Source organism: Pipistrellus hanaki (genome assembly GCF_964339955.1).
Source record: "Pipistrellus hanaki genome assembly, chromosome: 12".
Classification (NCBI taxonomy): Eukaryota; Metazoa; Chordata; class Mammalia; order Chiroptera; family Vespertilionidae; genus Pipistrellus; species Pipistrellus hanaki.
The window spans coordinates 27,644,008-27,665,096 of record NC_140514.1 but is presented as its reverse complement, the minus strand read 5'-3'; the positions used below and the strand labels follow the sequence as shown (position 1 = coordinate 27,665,096).

The 21,089-nt window shown below is 34.4% G+C and overlaps 1 protein-coding gene across 2 annotated transcripts in view; it reads left to right on the top strand.

The window, feature by feature from the left end:
• The window catches only part of PPP4R3B (protein phosphatase 4 regulatory subunit 3B), a 45,312-nt gene that overhangs the window by 12,397 nt on the left and 11,826 nt on the right, over positions 1-21,089 (top strand). For both annotated transcript variants that reach the window (XM_084900804.1, XM_084900803.1), the window contains exons 4-9: positions 116-739; positions 7,492-7,569; positions 8,629-8,745; positions 10,648-10,764; positions 18,897-19,028; positions 19,805-19,907. In XM_084900804.1, coding sequence (XP_084756930.1) covers positions 116-739; positions 7,492-7,569; positions 8,629-8,745; positions 10,648-10,764; positions 18,897-19,028; positions 19,805-19,907 — 1,171 coding nt within the window. The remainder of the gene's footprint in view (positions 1-115; positions 740-7,491; positions 7,570-8,628; positions 8,746-10,647; positions 10,765-18,896; positions 19,029-19,804; positions 19,908-21,089) is intronic.

The following is a 21,089-nucleotide window of genomic DNA, read 5'->3' as shown; positions in this document are numbered from 1 at the left end:
TTAACTAGGAGTAGATAGTTAATTTTTACTTAAGTTCAATGGTCAGTAATATGATTTGCAAAAATTTGAATGCATTTATATTTTAAGGTAACCAGCTATATTTGGATATTTTCAGGTTCAAGGTAAAGATCCATCAGTGGAAGTCACACAGGACCTCATTGATGAATCAGAAGAAGAACGATTTGAAGAAATGCCTGAAACTAGTCATCTGATTGACCTGCCCACATGTGAACTCAATAAACTTGAAGAGATTGCTGACTTGGTTACCTCAGTTCTCTCCTCACCTATCCGTAGGGAAAAGCTGGCTCTGGCCTTGGAAAATGAAGGCTATATTAAAAAACTACTGCAGCTCTTCCAAGCTTGTGAGAACCTAGAAAACACTGAAGGCTTACACCATTTGTATGAAATTATTAGAGGAATCTTATTTCTAAATAAGGCAACTCTGTTTGAGGTAATGTTTTCTGATGAGTGTATCATGGACGTCGTGGGATGCCTTGAATATGACCCTTCTCTGGCTCAGCCAAAAAGACATAGAGAATTCCTGACAAAAACTGCAAAGTTTAAGGAAGTTATACCAATAACAGACTCTGAACTAAGGCAAAAAATACATCAAACTTACAGGGTACAGTATATTCAGGACATCATTTTGCCGACGCCATCCGTTTTTGAAGAGAATTTTCTTTCTACTCTTACATCTTTTATTTTCTTCAACAAAGTTGAGATAGTCAGCATGTTGCAGGTAAGTAAACTAAGGTGTTCATCATAATTTTGTTTTCAGGTGTTTAGTTTCAGTAATAGTTCAAGCTGCTCTTCATTCCTTTGATTTTATCTCATGGCTTTCTGAAGGAGAGTCTTAATGTGACCTTTTATGTTTTTAAGTGTCCTATGATGTAGCTGGGTTTTATTTAACTTTTTTTTTTTCTTCTTAAAAATTGTGGTAGAATATACATGACATAAAATTCACCATTTTAACCATTATGTGTACAATTCTTAACATAAAGTACATTCACCTCTGTCCATTTTCAGAACTTTTTCATCATTCCAAACAGGAGCAGCTATTTTTAAATCATCTTTTATTCTATTTTGTGAGACTTAATTATTATTGGGATATGTAGAAGTATGAGTGTTTAAAACTACCCAAATAATTACAAAGTGCAGCCAGGATTGAAAAATATTCATTTTCAGGAAATGATGATTAGATTATTTGCTATGTGAGGTTGATTTTATTCTGTCTCCTTGAGTTGAAAATTAGGATTTTTACACCATAGTTATCATGTTAATCTTTTATATCCTAACAATGTAATAAACAGGATTTTGAAGAGTTTTCTTCACTTGTGATAGTATGCTATATGCACAGTTTCCTATATAATTCTCGTTATTTCCCTATGAGTCACTAAGTTTATTGAGCAGCACCTATATACTTAGTGTAGTGGTTCTCAAATATGGCCCGTGGACCATTCAGGATCCCTGGAGCCCTTTTAGACAGGTCTCTGAGGTTTTCCTTTTTCCAGCTTCATGTCAGTGTAAGGCTCTATTTTCTTCATTATATTTCAACCAAAACATCACATCACAGCAGGCTGAATGCTGAAGAAGATATATGTGAATCGAGCTGTCCTCTGTTAAGGCAAACATGAAAAGATTTGCAAAAATGTAAAACAGCCATTCTTTCTAAGTTTTTAAATTTTGGGGTCATAGTTTGTTCTCATAAAAATAATATTTATATAAACATAATAGCTTACTTTTAAATGAGTTAATATTTTTAAATATCTCAGTTTTAAGTATGGAATTGATAAACATGACCCACATAGTAAAAACTCTTTTGGCCCCTCAGTAATTTTTAAGAGTTTAGGGGTGTCCAGAGACCAAAGACAATCTCTGGCTTAGTATTTAGTAATGAGATTCCATTTTATGATACTTCCAACCATTATTCACCTTTCTATTATTGTTACTTTACCTTTCATGTAACATTTACTTCTCCAGATCATTATTTCACTGAGCAGTTTTTTGTTATTCAGCAGTAATAAGTGTAAGGGAAGTTAGACTTACACATTACGCTTCATTTACAATGCATGGGACCTGCTTTTTTTTTTTTGCTTTTTTTTTTTTTAATTTCAAAGGGGAAGAGACAGAAAGAGATAGAGATAGAGATAGAGATAGAGATAGAGATAGAGATAGAGATAGAGATAGAAACATCAATGATGAGAGAGAATCACTGATCGGCTGGCTGCCTCCTGCATGCTCCCTACTTGGATTCAAGCCCAAAACCTGGACATGTACCCTTAATGGGAATCGAACCCAAGATCCTTCAGTCCTCAGGCCAGTGGTCCATCTACTGAGCCAAACCAGCGAGGGCTATGGAACTAATTTTGAAAAATCATACTGTACAATTCAGGATGCCATTTCGTTTCCTGATAGAAAAAAAGTCAGGAAGTAGATCCACAGTCAATATAGCTGATGTAAAGGACCCAGTGACAGAAGCTGAAGTGTATCTTTCAAATGATTGCTTTTAACTTCAGAGCATTGATTACCAAAACCAGTGTTTTAAAAAGAAATTATGCAAACTAATTTGTAAATATTTATAACATTTTATATGTCATTTTATATATTTTATCACAGGTTTATTTGTGAAGGCTATAATTATATAAATCAAGTGTAGCTTTAAAAAGGAAAGTTACTTATTTCTTTTCCATGAGAAATATTTGCTAAAATAGCCAGATACTGGAAACTACCTATTGTTTAGGGCAGTGGTTGGCAAACTCATTTGTCAACAGAGCCAAATATCAACAGTACAATGACTGACATTTCTTTTGAGAGCCAAGTTTTTTAAAGTTAAACTTCTTCTAACCCCACTTCTTCAAGATAAACTCACCCAGGCTTTGGTATTTTGTGGAAGAGCCACACTCAAGGGGCCAAAGAGCCGCGTGTGGCTCACAAGCCACAGTTTGCCAGCCACGGGTTTAGGGCTTACCACTTGATTATCTCTTATGTATCAGCCATGATGCAGAATTCTATTTTCAACAGTATGTGAGAAGAAGGTAATTAAGCTTATGGCCATTGGCCTCTTAAAGGCTATTTCTAAAGCCCACCTCTGAGATTTCCATGTAAAAATTTTGTGACCTGGTAGTAGGAATTTCCAAATAACCCTTCTTGTGGTGTACATATCTGTAGCTTCTTAAATGTGTATTAACCTGCTATTATATAAGTCAGTGTTTTTCAACCTTTTTTGGGCAAAGGCACACTTGTTTCATGAAAAAAATCACGAGGCACACCACCATTAGAAAATGTTAAAAAATTTAACTCTGTGCCTATATTACTATATATAAAGTAATTCTCTTGAATAGGAATCAAATAAACACAAAGTATTTTATAATTACTTTATTATGAAATATTAAGTAAACAAAATAGTGAAAAATTATAAAATTCTTGTCTTGTCTGCACCTACGGCACACCGCGGAACAGCGGTTGAAAAACGCTGATATAAGTTATGTAAGGCAAGTTAACATAAGAATTTTAGCTAACTGGACCAAAATGAGGTAGTGTAAAGGTATATAACTCCTGGACCAGTGGTCCACAAACTCATTAGTCAACAGAGCCAAATATCAACAGTACAATGATTAAAAATTTTTTTTTAATAATAAAAAATCTTTATTGTTCAGTTTATTACAGGTGTTCCTCTTTCCCCCTTCTTCCCCATAGCTCCCCTCCACCTGGTTCCCAACTCCACCCCATGCCCTTACCCCCGCCCCTGTCTTCATCCATAGGTGTAAGATTTTTGTCCAATCTCTTCCCTCACCCCTCAGACTCCCTTCCCCCTGAGAATTGTTAGTCCAATCCCTTTCTATGTCCCTGATTCTATTATGTTTACCAGTCCATTTTGTTCTTCAGATTTTTTATTCACTTGATTTTTAGATTCATTTGTTGGTAGGTATGTATTTTATGTCTTTTTGTTGTTTGTAATTTTTACCTTTACTTTTCTTCTTCTTCTTCCTCTCCTTAAAGAATACCCTTCAGTATTTCATGTAATTCTGGTTTGGTGTTGCTGAACTCCTTTAACTTTTTCTTGTCTGTGAAGCTCTTTATCTGACCTTCAATTCTGAATGATTGCTTTGCTGGGTAGAGTAATCTTGGTTGTAGGTTCTTGTTGTTCATCATTTTGAATATTTCTTGCCACTCCCTTCTGGCTTGCATAGTTTCTGTTGAGAAATCAGCTGACAGTCGTATGGGTACTCCCTTATAGGTAGCTAGCTGTTTTTCTCTTGCTGCTTGTAAGATTCTTTGTCTTTTGCCCTTGGCATTTTAATTATGATGTTTCTTGGTGTGTTCCCCTTTGGATTCCTTTTGTTTGGGGTTCTGTATGCTTTCTGAACTTGTAAATCTATTTCTTTTACCAGGTAGGGAAAGTTTTGTCATTATTTCTTCCATTAAGCCTTCAATATCCTGCTCGCTCTCCTCTGGCACCCCAAAAATCCGGATGTTGGTACGCTTTAAGCAGTCCTGGAGGCTCCTTACACTATCCTCACATTTTTGGATTCTTCTTTCTTTCTGCTTCCCTGGTTGGGTGATTTTTTTCTTCCTTATATTCCAGGTCTTTGGTTTGATTCTTGGGGTACGTTGATCTATAGTTGAGTTTCTGTATATTCTTTATTTTAGAGATTGTATGCTTAATTTCTGACTGGTCCTTTTCCATTTTTTTGGTATTCTAAGGTCCTTGAAGGTCTCACCAAGCTTCTTGGATTTCTCATCAAGTTTCTCAAAGGTTTTTACAATAGATTCTTGAATAATCTTATAAATGTGATTCTGAACTCTGTGTCATCCAGTAGTTTACTTTCCTCCATCTCTCCCATTCGTGACATGTTTCTGTGTCTCCTCCCTGTGTTGATGGAGTGGCTTTGTGTGGTAGTGACCTATTAGCTTCCCCAATCACCTGGGGTGGTTGCTTTTGGTATATCCCTTTGTGGGCTGAGTGCAAAGTCTTGGTATAATTACTAAGCCTTGTTTGCTGTTGGTACTCTGGGAGGAATTGATCTCCACGCCAATTGTCTGTGAGGACCCGCTATGTCTGTAAAGGAAGAACTGCTGCACTGAAGACATGGTGTCTTTCAGTGGAGCTTTGGTGCTCACTGAGTCCGTCTCCCGAATGTCACTTTTGGGTGTGAGTGGTTGATATTGACCACTAGGAACACTGGCTTCTGGATCTCCAATGGGATTCAGTTCAAGAGCTACAGCGAGAACTACAGTTTTCTCCTGTTTGCTTGGGTCTTGGCGGGAGTTTTGTTTGTTTGTTTGTTTGTTTGTTTGTTTGTTTTTTGTGTGTGGTTTGTTTTGTTTTTTGCTGGAGCTGCAGTTTATATATGGTTAAGCTGCCTCAATACAGGCCATTCATATGTAAAAGTAGCTTTGTGGTGCCTGGGCTGGTCTGTAGAATCTGCGCCTGGGGCAGGGCCTCAGGGCAGGACTGGGCCTCAGGATGTCACTAGGTTGGGGCGTGGCTAACAGCAATGGCTGTCCCAACCCCGTGCTTCCAAGTCCCTGCTTGCCTGCCATCCAGCGCAGTATACAGTGATTGCTGCGTGCACCTCTGCAAGAGTTGCCCTCACTTAGGCCCCAATGGCCCAGCTTCTCCCCATAGGCATCTGGGTCCCTCACGGGACCCCAGAAACTGGATTTCAAAGTGATAGGGAGCTTGTTTCCTTTCAGGTTGAAAAGAAAAGCCGAGTGGCGCGCCAAGTAGCCCGCCATCAGCCCGATTCGCGTGCCTCCATACCTAGGCTCCTCGGCTTTTCAGTGCTTGCGCTCCCCTCTTTCAGCCAGCCTTCCCGTGGTTTTGGATGATGGATGTCCTTTGTATTAGTTTTAATTTTTTTAAATTGTTGTGCGAGTGGCACCTATGCCGCCATCTTGGTCTTTCTCTAGAATGTGAAATTTCTTTTGAGAGCCAATTTTTTTAAACTTAAACTTCTTCTAACGCCACTTCTTCAAAATAGACTCGCCCAGGCCGCGGTATTTTGTGGAAGAGCCACACTCAAGGGGCCAAAGAGCTGCATGTGGCTCACGAACTGCGGTTTGCTGACCACGGTCCTAGACTAAAGTTATTTAACTGAAATTATTTAGTGTGATCATTGGTTCCTAGTATGTACTCTAATACATGTTGAGATTTTCTTTAGCATGATATAAGCATAACATTTTAGTTCACCTGAACTTTTCTAGTTGTTCAAAACCCCTTGTGCCCAAAAATCAGAAGTACACTCTAAAATGTCTTCAAATTAAATTCCTAAAAGCCAAAAAAGTGAGGTTATTTCCACACAGACAGCTACAGATTAAGATCCTTTTTAGAATAACTTGTAGGACAACTCTTTCAAATGTTGACATTTTAACATGTTACATGTAATTCCACTATTACATAGATGAGAGTTGAGCTAAAAACAAATCCAATAAAATCAGAGATTCATTCTTTTTGACATACTTTTGCCTATATCAAGATTTCAGCACTGAAAGAAATTTTTAACCTTTCATTCCAATTACTAATTAAATATGTAAAATCTTTCAATACCTTTTCAAAAACAACTGATGATAAACGTGTGGCTCTTCATTTTGTTTTAGAAGTTTTTGGCCTCAAGTATAGGATTTAACATATTAAATGTTACGTATTAGATTTGTCCCATTCGTGTGTGTGGCTTTGATTTGTTTCAAACATTGAAATATTTGAGTCCTATCTGTAGTAGTTCATTTTATTGGGTGGGAATGACAAAAATCTCATTATGCAAGAGACTAGGATTCTAAATCTATCTCTGTTGCTAGCTATCCACAGGTAAATCCACTCTGTAACTCAGTCTTATGAAATTTAAAATTGGACTAGGTAATCTCTTAAAGCCTGATCTAATTCTAAAAACAGAATATGTGTTTGAATGAAAAACAGTTATAGTAGTATTTTCATTTAGTTGTAGCCTTACAAGTAAGACTCTACACCAGCCATTTCAACCTTTTTCCTCTCAATAGTATGAAAGGCAGTTATTGTAGTGTTTTGATGTTTAATGGTATCCTTGGAGACGACAGAACATGTAAGACTGGACTCTATGCCAGTGATTTTCAACCTCTTTCATCTCATGTTACTTGTAAACTAATTACTAAAATTCTGCAGCACATACACACAAAAGAAGTTTTAATCTGCTATGGGTTAAAGATCTTCAAACTTGTTTGAATTATGTTTAAATTAAGAATAAATAGACTCCAAAAGGTAGCTAAAAGGCCCTTAAGTCAAAGTAAATGAGTGTTTATGCATGACTTCTAGAATATTTTTGTTTTCCAAAAGAGTTCTTTATCATTGACATTTCTAGTTACATGAAATATTAATGTATATATAACTAATAGTGAATGGTGTAGTCAAGTTTTTAAAATTAAAACATTTGTATATATCATATAAATGGGTAAAATTTATACTTTTAATATTTCATAGTAATGTTAATTTTAAAATTAATATTTTTTCTCATGTAGGAAGATGAGAAGTTTTTGTCTGAAGTTTTTGCACAATTAACAGATGAGGCTACAGATGATGATAAACGGCGTGAATTGGTAATTTATTCTTGAAATTCAAACCCTTAAACAGCACTTACTCTTTTGGCATGCAGGCTTTTGATACTGAATTTGTTAAGAGAAAATTTTTTATAACTACAGTATGAGATAAAATATATGTACTTAAATTATACTATAAATAGTTGTTCTCAAACTTATTGTTTTATATATTTTAGAAATTTCTTAGGATATTTTGATGTGGGTTCCCCTCTCCATGAGAGAAACTGTGTCCCTTACAAATTCCAAAATCAGATATGTGGTTTATGTTAGGACAGAACTACAAACTCATCCATTTTCTTGGTTATTGATACTCACAGTATAGGGATGCTTTTCTTTTTAAACAAGTGGCAAGAGGACTGCTTCTTAAGTAGATGAATAATAAATAGTTGCTTCTTGGAAATTTTTTTCTTATGAATGTGTTTATAATAACTTTTTTGAGATAAAAACAATGCCTTGAGGGGAAAAAATAGTGATTGCTGTTTACCAGCAGTTTGTTAATTTTTCAAACATTATAATCAGGTACATGGGTTTTAAGAAGCAATGAAGGATTGCTGACTTAAAATCAGCCAAGTCACTTTTGGTGTAGTTATTTATTAATAGCCTAGTTAGTTTTTCTGTTTATGAAATCAGTCCTTTAGACTAGGGAATCTGTAATGTCCTTTCCAATTCTTAAAACTTAATACTTTTGAGGCTCCCTGGAAACCCAGCCACTGGGTTTCTGTGAAAATGTTTGCTCTAATTCAAAATATTCGCCTTACATGGCATTTTTACACCTTAGTCACGAATAGAGAATAACATATAAGTATATACATTCCTCAGACTCCACATATAACCTTTGTACACCATAATGTTTTTTTTAAGAGAAGTAATTGTTCAAAGCAAGGTTTACTTTTAATGGGCTGCTGACTTCTAATGTGTCCTATGTAGGTTCTGAGGATCAGAATACCCTAAAAAGATAATCTTTGAGAAGGGTATTGTTGATCACATTACCACATTACCGTGTGCCTTAAGTTTACTTTTGTGTGTATCAAAGTCTCACTGTACTTTCTAACATTACAGGTTAATTTTTTCAAGGAGTTTTGTGCATTTTCTCAGACATTACAACCTCAAAACAGGGATGCATTTTTCAAAACTTTGGCAAAGCTGGGCATTCTTCCTGCTCTTGAAATTGTAATGGTAATTATACATGTTTTTTTCTTCATGTTTTTGAAATTGAGATTTGTAAAAGATTTATATTATGGATGGAAAGTACTTATTATAGTAATGCATATTGAATTTTATAATTTAAATTATGCTTCTCTTGATAGTGAATTATACGAGTGTTTTCAATCTTCAGATTTTTATTAACTTAAATTTATAATATTACTATGTAATTACTTGCATATAATATGACTTCAGGTGAATAAAAATCCCATATAAGACTTTCTCTTCTATAACCATATTAATTATGTTTCATAGAAACAAATAAAATGCCTTTCCTTTTTAGGCCACTGAGTAGAATGAGGGCAGACTGAATCAAAGGTGCTCATGTTGCAATTTGGGGTTAGGACAGTGGTTCTGATACTTTTGCTTATTAGTTTTATCCATTGATATTTATTACATGAAAAATTAAAAGAGTTTTTTAAGTGTTAATTTATTTTAAAATAATAACCCAGTTATATGTTAACATAAATAACTTCTATGAAAAAATAAATTTTCCAAAACAAAATATATTCAGTGAAAAGAATGGCATTTTTTCATGTTTTTTTAAACATTTTTCAAAAATTTACTTACTGATTTGAGGGGGGACGGGGGAGATGAGAGAGAGAAACATCTATACGTTGTTCCAGTTATTTATGTAGTCATTGGTTGATTCTTGCATGTGCCTTGACCAGCAATCAAACCCATAATCTTGGCATATCCGGATGAGCTACCTGGTCGTGGCCTGTTTCATATTTTTTACCAATATCTTTAATGTCTGGCTTATTTAAAAAAAAAAAAAAAAAAGAAAGTCTCATAGTAACTTCAGCATTTAATTTGTTGTGCTACCACAGGTTGTGTAGCCTCTTGAAAACCCGATACTTGTGATAGACTGAGAGTGAAGAGGCTATTAATACCCTAGTGTTATTTATTATTATGAAAATAACTAGTAGCCTGCGCACAAATCCATGTGCCAGTAGCTCTCTGCGGGGCCTTGCCGCTCCACACCCGCTGCCCAGAGGCCCATCTGCAACCGGGCACGGAACACTTGCCTTGTTGCCACGGTATCAGAGCAAGCATTCCACCAGACTACTCACACTGCCGGCTCTCAGCAGCTGCCCCCCTGGGACTGGGGGACTGTGAGGCTGAGAGGACTGGGTGCCGCCATCTTTGTGATGGAGTGACAGTTAATTTGCATATTACCTTTTTATTAGATGGGATTTTATTCCCAAGCACTTCCTGAAAAGAGTCTGAGACTCCTTGTAGGGATTCACTGTACCACATTTTGAGAGATACTGAGTCATAGAATGTTTTCAGGATCTCTTGAAGATTTTGTAACTTAAATCATGTATTCTTCACATGTTGAAAGAGGACAAGCATTCATAATCATTACCTTAGAAAATTAAGTTGTAGAAAAGAGTAAATATACCCAAAGTGTTTTCAAAAGCATTCTCTAATAGGAAAATCATAATTGAGAAATCAGTTACTAAATTGTAAAGTAACTGGCAAATCCAGGATCAAAGACAGATTCTATAAGGTTTTAAAGACTTAACTAGGAGACATCATTCACATTTTTGCATATACTTAAATCAGTAATTCTTCCCTCTCCACCTCCCCCAAAAAAACCAACCTTTTGTTACAGTGTTGCTTTATAATCCTGTGCTGATGCTTAACTTTAAATTCTCTGAGTATGTATTTTGTGGTGGAAAAAAACTGGCCGAAACTAATCATTGAGCTATCTAAAACTTTTTAATATTTGTAAAAGGAAAGACAGGTTAGGTATTTTGATTCCAGAACTATTAAATCCAAAAAGTTGGAAGTATACATAGATTTGGGGAAAAGGAAAGTCCAGCATAATATTTGTTACAGTCTCTAAGTAATCTATTTTCCTTTCATCAGGGCATGGATGATTTGCAAGTCAGATCAGCTGCTACAGATATATTTTCTTATCTAGTAGAGTTTAGTCCATCCATGGTCCGAGAGTTTGTAATGCAAGAAGCCCAGCAGAGTGACGATGTAAGTAATAATGTTTTGGTTCTATGTGAATTACCTATAGAATAATGTTTGAAAACTATTGAGAGAAAATGATGGTCGTTATTTCAATCTTTTATGAAGCAAAATAATAAATTTCTAATCATCTATGACTATTATTCTCATGCACTTCCTGAAAAGAGTCTTAGACTCCTTGTAGGGATTCGATGCACCACATTTGTGCCAATTGATTTGCATTGTATTCAATTGGCAATTGGATTTACTGTTTAAAAAAAATATATTCAAATTAGTATTGAGATTGAAATAAATGATTATCATAGATTATCTTATATGCTAGTCTTAAAAAATTTTTCAAGTACTAATGAAATATAATTTCAAGCTTCATAGGTCAGGCACTTACTGAGTATAACTAATAAGTTACTTTCATTATATTCAAATGTGTATTTTCTTTTTAGTGTGGATGAATTTTTAATAATAAGACCAATGTTGTGTTTTCCCACTACAGAAATATTTACACTTTTCCTTTAAACTATTTTTAAGACAATACAATGTAATATTAAGTACTCTTTCTTATATTAGTGTTAAGTAGAAAAATAACTAAAATATAGTTATGTCCCTTCATTTTTTTTAAATATATATTTTTACTGGTTTCACAAAGGAAGAGAGATAGGGAGAGACTGAGATAGAAATATCAATGATGAGAGAGAATCATTGATCAGCTGCCTCCTGTATTCCCCCCACTGGGGATTGAGCCTGCAACCTGGGCATGTGCCCTGACCCAGAATCGAACCTTGACCTCCTGGTTCATGAGTGGATACTCAACCATGTAGACCAGGCTAATAATCTCCCTTCTTAATGGTTTTGAATCCCGGTATTAATTTGATCCTTATATTATTGAATTAAACTGTAGTTGTTCTATATGTTTTGTGCTTAATCTCTTAACTTGGATTTTTATGTCTGTCTTTCATAGATATTTCCAGTTTGTTTTTTTTTAAAGCAATATTATTTATAATCTGTTTGGGCTAATGGTATAGTTTAGGCAGTAGAAAAGAAATAAAAGACATATTTTGTGTTAAGTATTTTAAGGTGGTTTTTTTTTCCTACTAATGCTAATCTGACTTTTAAAGAAATAAATATCTAATTTATCTCACTGTTGCTATTACTATCTTAGTGACATCCTTTACAAAAGGTAATACTTTGAAGTTAATGCTCAGTATTACATCCTTAGTGATGAGTGCGACTAAAAGTATTTATTATAAAATCTCTCAGGCCATGAGAAGAATAAGCAACTAATTCTAAGAATTCTTATTTAAATTCTTATTTAAAATATTGATTTTTTTTTACAGAGAGGAAGGGAGAGAGATAGAGAGCTAGAAACTTAGATGAGAGAGAAACATCGACCAGCTGCCTCTTGCACACCCCCTACCGGGGACGTGCCTGCAACCAATGTACATGCCCTTGACCGTAATCGAACCCAGGACCTTTCAGTCCGTAGACCGACGCTCTACCACTGAGCCAAACCGACTTCGGCTAATTTTAAGAATTCTTAACTTTCTGTTTTTATTAGAACCATTTTATTCTATGGCTTTTTTAAAAAAAATAATAATTTTTCATTACGATTTGCATTCAGTATTATTTTGTATTAGTTTCAGGTGTGCAATATAGTGGCTAGACAATTATGTACTTCCCAAGGTGTTCCCCCAATATTTTCAGTACTTATCTACTGTAGTTATTACAATATCATTTTTTAAATATGTTTTTATTGCTTTTAGATAAAGAGGAAGGGAGGGAGAGAGAGAGAGAGAGAAACATCTATGAGAGAGACATCTATCAGCTGCCTCCTGCATATCTCCTACTGTGAATGGAGCAGCAGCCTGGGCATGTGTCCTGACTGGAAATCGATCCCAAGACTTCTTGGTCCATGGGATGATGCTCAATCCACTGAGCCATACCAGCAGGGCAACAATATTATTGACTATATTCCCTATGCTGCACTTGACTATTTTGTAACTAGCAATTTGTACTTTTAATCCCTTCACCTTTTTCACCCAGTCTCCCAACTACCCTCTGGCAACCATCAGTCTATTTTCTCTATGAGTTTGTTTAAATTTTGTTTGTTCATTTATTTTGTAGAACTATTTTCTTGTTTACATTTAATTGATGCATGAGACTTAGAGAAGCCCTTACTGATTTTTTAAAATTTATTTTATTGATTTTTTTTTTTTTTTTTAGAGAGAGGAAGGGAAAGGGATAGAGAGTTAGAAACATCGATCAGCTGCCTCTTGCACACCCCCCACTGGGGATGTACCCACAACCAAGATACATGCCCTTGACCAGAATCAAACCTGGGACCCTTCAGTCTGCAGGCCGATGCTCCATCCACTGAGCCAAACCGGTTAGGGCTATTACTAATTTTTAACTATAAAAAGTCTCTTTCTCAATTTTTTTTTCTTCTAATCATAGTCTTTAAGGCCTTTCATTTCCCTGAATTTTATGATATCTAGTAATTTTATAATTTAAAAATCTTGTTGCCTCAAAATAATTCTTATAACACAAGAGTATAAATTATATATATATATATTCCCCTCCCTCCCCTCAAAAGTAAAGGAGCCTACATGCTGAATTCTATATTGGGTTGGCTGCAACCTTTAAAAAGAAAGAAGAAATAAGTTGCTTGTACATTCAGTGGAGTGTTGATATTTTGATGTTCTTTTAAATGCACAGCATTCAAACTCGAGTTCTTCCTGATATGATGGAGCAGATTTGTTTTTAGGATCACAATATTAACATATGTGTTTGAGACACTAGGAAATAACATTTTTTATTGTAGTCATTTCTGTCCAAGCTGTAAGGGTGGATTTAGCAGTAACTGCTGTCTTCTCTTTGTTATGCCACAGATTTCACATTTTTATGCTAATGGCCTTTGAAACATCCAGTAAAACTTATTTTAGAATCTGACTGAATAAGTAATACAGCTATTACTGAACTGCTTATTTTGGCAAGTATTTTCAGTGTATTTCTCACTTAGGAATAAATTCTTGTTAATTTTTTTAGATATGACAATAGCATTGGGATTTTTTTATTTATTTAAGTATAGTTGTTGGGTTTCTTTTTAAGATTCCTTATTTTTATTTTTTAAAGGATTCTTAAAACACTTTTAAATATTTTATGCTGAAGTATTTATAAAATTATATATATGAAATTTGCTTCAAAATAATTTTGGAGGGTGAAATTTGCCATAATAAAAACTTTTTAAAAATATATAAGTTAATCTCCATGAGTTGGTTGACTGTTCAGTATTTTGTATTGAACATATCACATTTTATTTCCTAAAATTGCATCAGTTTTTTTAACCTTTTATTCAGAAGTAATTTTAAATTTGTACCAAAGTGATAATAGTACAAAGAACTCCCATATACATTTCCGTCAGACCCCCTAGTTATTAACATTTTGTCTCCTATTTATCATTCTTTTTCTTTGCTCATATTTATATATACACATTTACATATATAATTATTTTTGTCTGAACCATTGAAGAATAAGGTACAAAAATGATGGCATGATATCCCTTATCCCTGTTTACTTTATTGTCTATCTACTAAAAACTCTGCATACATAACCACACTATAATGATCAAAATTAGGCATTTAACATTTTTACTTTACTTAACTGCAGCCCTAATTTCAGATTTTGCCAGTTGTCCCAGTAATATCCTTTTAGCCTAGACAAAAAAAAGTTTCTGGTATAGTGTTCAACAATTTGGATTTGTCCTGATTCACTTTAGGTTATGTCTTTGTCTCAGGAATAGTACAGAACTAACATTTCGTTCAGTGCATCATATCAAGAAAATCCCCCAATTTTACAAAGAATTTTAGTTCTGTTTTGTCTGTAGGCTGTTTTGCTATTCCACAAATGTGAGGAGTTGGACCATTAAGTTCTTGTAATTTGAGAAACTATTGTTTCTTTTACTAACATGTGAGAATGGAATGAAAGAACTATTGGTTCTATAATATGTGTAGCCTTCATTCAAGTTGCTGCAGAGTAAATTTCATCTGCATGAATTTTTAAAAATTACTACATTTATATATTTTTAAAAAATGGAAATGTTTCCACAACATCCATCAGTTATTTTTATTCTACTTCAGAATATTCTTCTTGCCCTTGCCATTCTTTCTTCTCTTACTTAATATATATAACTAATGTTCTCTTGATCTTATGTCAGTGAAAAATAACTTTGTCATGATTGCCACTGGGCTGATAATAACTGTCTAAAGTGTTTGCTTCTAAGAATAGTATAAGGTTGGGGTGTAATGAAATGGGAGTATCATTTCTCTAAAATTTGATTTAGAAATAACTAAAACATTGAAATATCTCCTAGAAACTATAGTTACTCACTGAAACGTTATTTAGGTAAGGAATGTGCAAATTTTTCTGCAATATCCTGAAGGTAACTAAGACTTGTTAGGTCTTATGGTCTGTCAAAACTATTTAACCCTGCCACTATAGTAAGAAATGTCCATAGACAGTTTGAAAATGAGTAGGCTTGGCTATATTTCAATAAATGTACAAAATAATCAATTAACCAGGTAGTTTTGTAGTTCGCTGAACATTTCAGCTAAATGATGCTGCCATTTACAGACTGGTTCTCATTTGAAAGTTATAATTGCAGAAGCTACTATGGTGGTATATATTTTAAAAAGTAAAACAAAAAGAGATCATAGGAATAAACAGTCATAAATGGAAAAGAAGTTTAGGGGTTATTTTAAGACTATACATTTAAAAGAGTGTTCTCGCCAACACCGGTTTGGCTCAATGGATAGAGCCTCGGCCTGCGCACTGAAAGGTCCTGGGTTCGATTCCGGTCAAGGGCACGTACCTTAGTGGCGGGCACATCCCCAGTAGTGAGTGTGCAAGAGGCAGCTGATCGATGATTCTCTCTCATCGATGTTTCTAACTCTCTATCCCTCTCTCTTCCTCTCTGTAAAAAAATCAATAAAAACATATTTAAAAGTGGATGCCCCAGCATTGCAATAAATTCATTGCACTTACTCTGTAATGGTATGTATGTATGTATGTATGTATGTATTTTCCTTACCTGAGGACATATATATTTTTTATTTTTGGAGAAAGAAACATTGATATGAGAGAGAAACATCAGTGTGAGAGAAAAACATTGATCAGCTGTCTCCTATACACATCCCCACTGAGGATTGAACCCAAACCTTGATGTATACCTTGAACAGAAATTGAACCCACAGTCTTTTGGTGTACAGAACTGGCTACAGCTAAATGAGCTCCCAAACATGGCTGTAAATTTTTAGATTAAATTATCATTTGACATCAGAAGGAATTTTCTGGTAGTTTGTCTTATCTTCATTATATTGTTGGATAAGCAGATTAAGGAAAATTAGATTTGTGCTTGTGTTTTACTGTCAGTAAAGAACTCTAGTAGACGATTAGCATTGCTAGCTTGGAATTTTGACAGAGTGGTCTCAACTTCGGTGATCGTCTGTTCCAGTTCCCTTGTTATGCCATTAGAGAAACAGGCCTGTAAGAGTTAATAGGGCCACTTGGATAGCTGGTTATTGGCAGTACTGCATTTAGAGGCTGGGTCTTTTGATTTAGCTATTTATTCAGTTCACCAGGCTTACTCTATTGTGTTAATTAAGAAATGAAACATGCCTTACAGAATCCAGGTGAGAGGTTATAGCACCTTGGTGGAACACAGAAATGAGAAAAGATGCATTGAAGGGGTAATAACAGTTTCACTTTACCCATGTCCTTCCTTCCCCAAGACAACACAGAACAATGCTGAGAAAGATCCCCTGGACAAATGAATTCCCCCTGAGGGAAAGAAAGAAAAGTGAGGGTCTGACATCCCCAGCCTTTCAGGGTGCTACCAAGAGAATCACTTTTTTCATGCCTCAGCCAGAACACTGAGGGAATCATCTCACAATAGCTCAGAACGACCACTGCACAGGTCTCAATAGGTCTTAGCACCCCAGTAACAGACCCCACCTGCTGGCCCAGCCAGAACTTCTGGCCAGGCTGACTGGTGAAGGGCTTTCTTTGCCAAAGCTGGTCTGTAAAGACTGTGCAAGCTATCTGCTTCTTAAGATGTGCAGACACCAATGCAAAACTACAAAGATCATGGAGAATCAGGGGAATTTGACACCACCAAAGAAACAAACAAACGGAGAACTACAGCATACGGGATATAGTCGGTAATATTATAATAACTACGTACCGTGCCAGATGCATACTAGAATTATTGGGGTTATCACTTTGTAAATTACATGAGTGTCTAACCACTATGCTGCGCACCTGAAACTCTTATAAAATAATATTAAATGTCAACTATAATTGAAAAGTGACATTTAAAGAATTAAAGATAAGTACAAAAGTAAATTTGGGGGGAAATGGAGAACTTTGAACTGCCTAACAAGGAATTTCAAAATAATTATCTTAAAGAAGAAGCTCAGTGAGCTACAAGAAGACAATTAGATAACTAAATGAAATCAAGAAAACAATAAATACATAAACAAAATGAATTCAACAAAGAGATAGAAATTATAGAAAAGAACCAAAGGAAATCCTGGAGCTGGAAAATACAATGACTGAACTGAAAAAGATCATTAAATAGCTTCTTCAGCAGACTCAATCAAGCAATAGGAAAAATAATCAGAGAACTTGAGAATAAAAATTTTTTAAAAATGAAGAAAGCCTATATGAATTAATGGAACACCATAAAGTAAAACTATACGGGATAGGCAAAAGTAGGTTTACAGTTGTAATATAAATAAATAATACAACAATTAAAAGTAATTTTGTTTCATAATTCCTCTTTGAAGAAATTTCATTCTGTCTCTGTTGCCATGATATAATTTATTTACTAGTGATCAAATTTGGAAACATGGTAGAGGGTAGGGTTCTAATATTATTTAAAGTATATTGTTTACTGATTTCAGAGAGAAAGGGAAAAGGAGAGAGAGAGAAACATCAGTGATGAGAGAGAATCATTGATTGACTGCCTCCTGTACACCCCCTTTTGGGGATCAAGCTCGAAACCCCCTGCATGTGCCCTGACCTGGAATTTAACCAGTGACCTAGTTCATGTGTCGATGCTCAACCACTGAGCCACACCAGTCAGGCTAGGGTTCCAATTTTAAGAAGTTAAATTGCTATGACATGATTTTGTTGGTTCTTTATTGCATTGAGTTTATAAACAAACAGTTCACAGAAATATATTATTTTTGGCTAAAAGTATATAGTTTGGACAGGGCTAGCAAAACAAAATAGTAACAAAGACTGCTTTATACTGAAGTTTTCCAGAATTCTCCCAATATAAGACATTTGATTCATTCCATGCAGTTCCCTTATTTCATCTTCTTCAGTTACTACCGTTCTTCCCCCAATAATAAACATCTTTAAATCCACCAAGTTGATGTCAGAACTTTTTGACATGATCAGTTTGTATCATAATTTAATGTTTAAGATTCCTACTTTAAAAATATAAGCAGAAGCTGCTTTATAGCTGCAAGCTGCTTGGTAGCTCTGTATATTAAGATCCAAGAGCATGTTGCTAACATAACAATAAATCTAGTTGGTATTCGATCATTATATAACACATGTGCATCCACTCACCTGTGGAGAATTGTATACTGGGTTATTCATATTCTCTCTCTCTCTCTCTCTCTCTCTCTCTCTCTCTCTCTCTCTTTTCTCTTCCCTAGAAATGATTTTCTAGTTAGAAGCTCAGATAAACTGTGTTTGGGAGTGGAGAAGGTATCACATGTGTAATCTTGCTTGTTTCCTCAACTTCTAAGTTCATACCTGACACTGAAACCTAGAATGAGAATCTGTTAGAACCTCCAGTGAACTAGAATCACTGATAAATGACTTTATTTTCCTCTTCCTATATTAATGGTATCATAAGGTATAATATGCTTATCATAAGGTGTAATATATATATATATATGAATTTTTTTCTCTGGTGTGCTTAAATAGAACTTTAAAAAACATTATTAGGAAGAAAAGAGCTTAAATAAGTTATACATGCTTTGGAGGGTATTTCCTATGTGATTCTGATTTTGTTCTTTCAACTGGTATATTTGTCGTATTTCCAAACCAGGTCTAATGGAAACTTTCTCTTTCAGGACATCCTTCTCATTAATGTAGTAATTGAGCAAATGATCTGTGACACTGATCCTGAGCTAGGAGGTGCTGTTCAGTTAATGGGACTTCTTCGTACTCTAATCGATCCAGAGAACATGCTGGCTACAACTAATGTAAGGAATTATTCTGAGATTTTTTTTTTTTTAAGTTTTGATCTAATCAGCTATAGGTGTTTTTTAAATGTAATTGTAAATTAGAAATTTTGAAAATGTGTACAATATTGAAAAACAATAAATAGTTACATATTCGTATACTTGGTATTCAAGTAGCAATGGTATTCCTATAGCAGTTCACTTGGCAAGATACAATCTTGTAATGTAGAAAATCTTAGTGAGATGTTAGCATTTCGGTTTATGACCCTTGATCACTGTATGTTAACTTCTTAAAAATATACAACAATGTGAATATGCTTAACATTAGTGAACTATAAATGTAAAGATGGTTAAAAGGTAAGTTTTGTTGGTTTTTTATTATTTTATTGTGGCTTGATAAATTGATATGGTGGATTTCCAAATTTGGATACATTGTGAAATAGGGTTATCAACTTTTAAATAGTTAAGTTGCTCTTATATTGCTTGATAGATTCTTCATTACATTTCAGATCATAGCATATTTGAAAAAAATTATTCTAATTTCCTAAGAACAAATGTTTTTAATACTATCTGATCTTTTTCTTGCTTTCATTTTTATTTGAATATGAAATAGATTTGATTTTTTAATTCTGCAGAAGTAACATTAAGGTGTATATAACTAATTTTTTGGTTCTTTCACAGTATCTTAAAGTGTCTATTGTTTGTGTATGACCCACACTGCTAATTCTTTTTTTTTCACACTGCTAATTCTTAAAGATATGTTATTAATAAAGTATTTTTTAAATTCTTTGTTTCAGAAAACTGAAAAGAGTGAATTTCTAAATTTCTTCTACAACCATTGTATGCATGTCCTCACAGCACCACTTTTGACCAATACTTCAGAAGACAGATATGAAAAGGGTAGGGTATCTTATCTGATTATGATTTCTGTTTTTAAAGAGTGAAATGTATTATAAGTGACAAGCTGTTTACTTAGTTCTTTATTTGGTGTAGTTTATATATTCACAAATCATCAGCTATAATTTTTGGCTTCAGTTTATTAAAGTGGAGTGATAACCTAAAGATTTTTTTTAATTAAATCTATATTTTTGTTTGTTTGTTTGTTTGTTTTTAATATATTTTATTGATTTTGTACAGAGAGGAAGGGAGAGAGATAGCGAGTTAGAAACATCGACGAGAGAGAGTCATCGATCAGCTGCCTCTTGCACACCCCCTACTGGAGATGTGCCCGCAACCAAGGTACATGCCCTTGACGGGAATCGAACCCGGGACCCTTCAGTCCCCAAGCCGACGCTCTATCCATTGAGCCAAACCGGTTTCGGCATAAATCTATATTGTTGAAAGTATTACACATGTCCCCTTTTTGCCCCCATTGACCCATCTAAAGTTATTTTTTAAGCAGTCTGAGCACAAAACCCTGCTATGGTTTTATATATTTCCCATTAATTATTCATAGTTGTGTACATCTCATTTGGCAACAATTTTTATTGATTTCTATGTATTTCTATATTCTGTAAATCTATTGTATTAAATCAGTTTGCAATATTTAAATAATATAATTATACTACCAAATATAAGTAGCATAAACAAAACCATTAATTCTTATCAGAATATAACTCAATTTATGAAATGAGATATGTGAAGGATATATTCTCTTAGACTGTTAGTTAATTTGAGTCAGTTAAGAGAATGTTTACTAAACTAATAAAGTTGTAGAAGAGGCACACCTACATAATATCAATTCTATTTCTTGAGTATGGTATATATCCTAGGGAACATTTTTGCATATGCATGACAGATACAAGAGTGCTGTTGCTTTGTTCATGGTAGGAAAATTAAAATGTGGTTCATGTATATATTTACAGTTAAAGTAATTGAATATATATTGATCTGTCATCTGATTAGTTCTCAAAAACATAAAGTCAAATGGGTAAAAAATTGCAGAATGGTTCCATTTACATAAATTAAAATAAATACCCTTTTAACATTAAATTTAAAATAAAACATTTCCAGCATAGAGAAATATTTAGATAATAGCTTGACAGACATCCATATACATCCTATTGGCATTCCACTCCACCT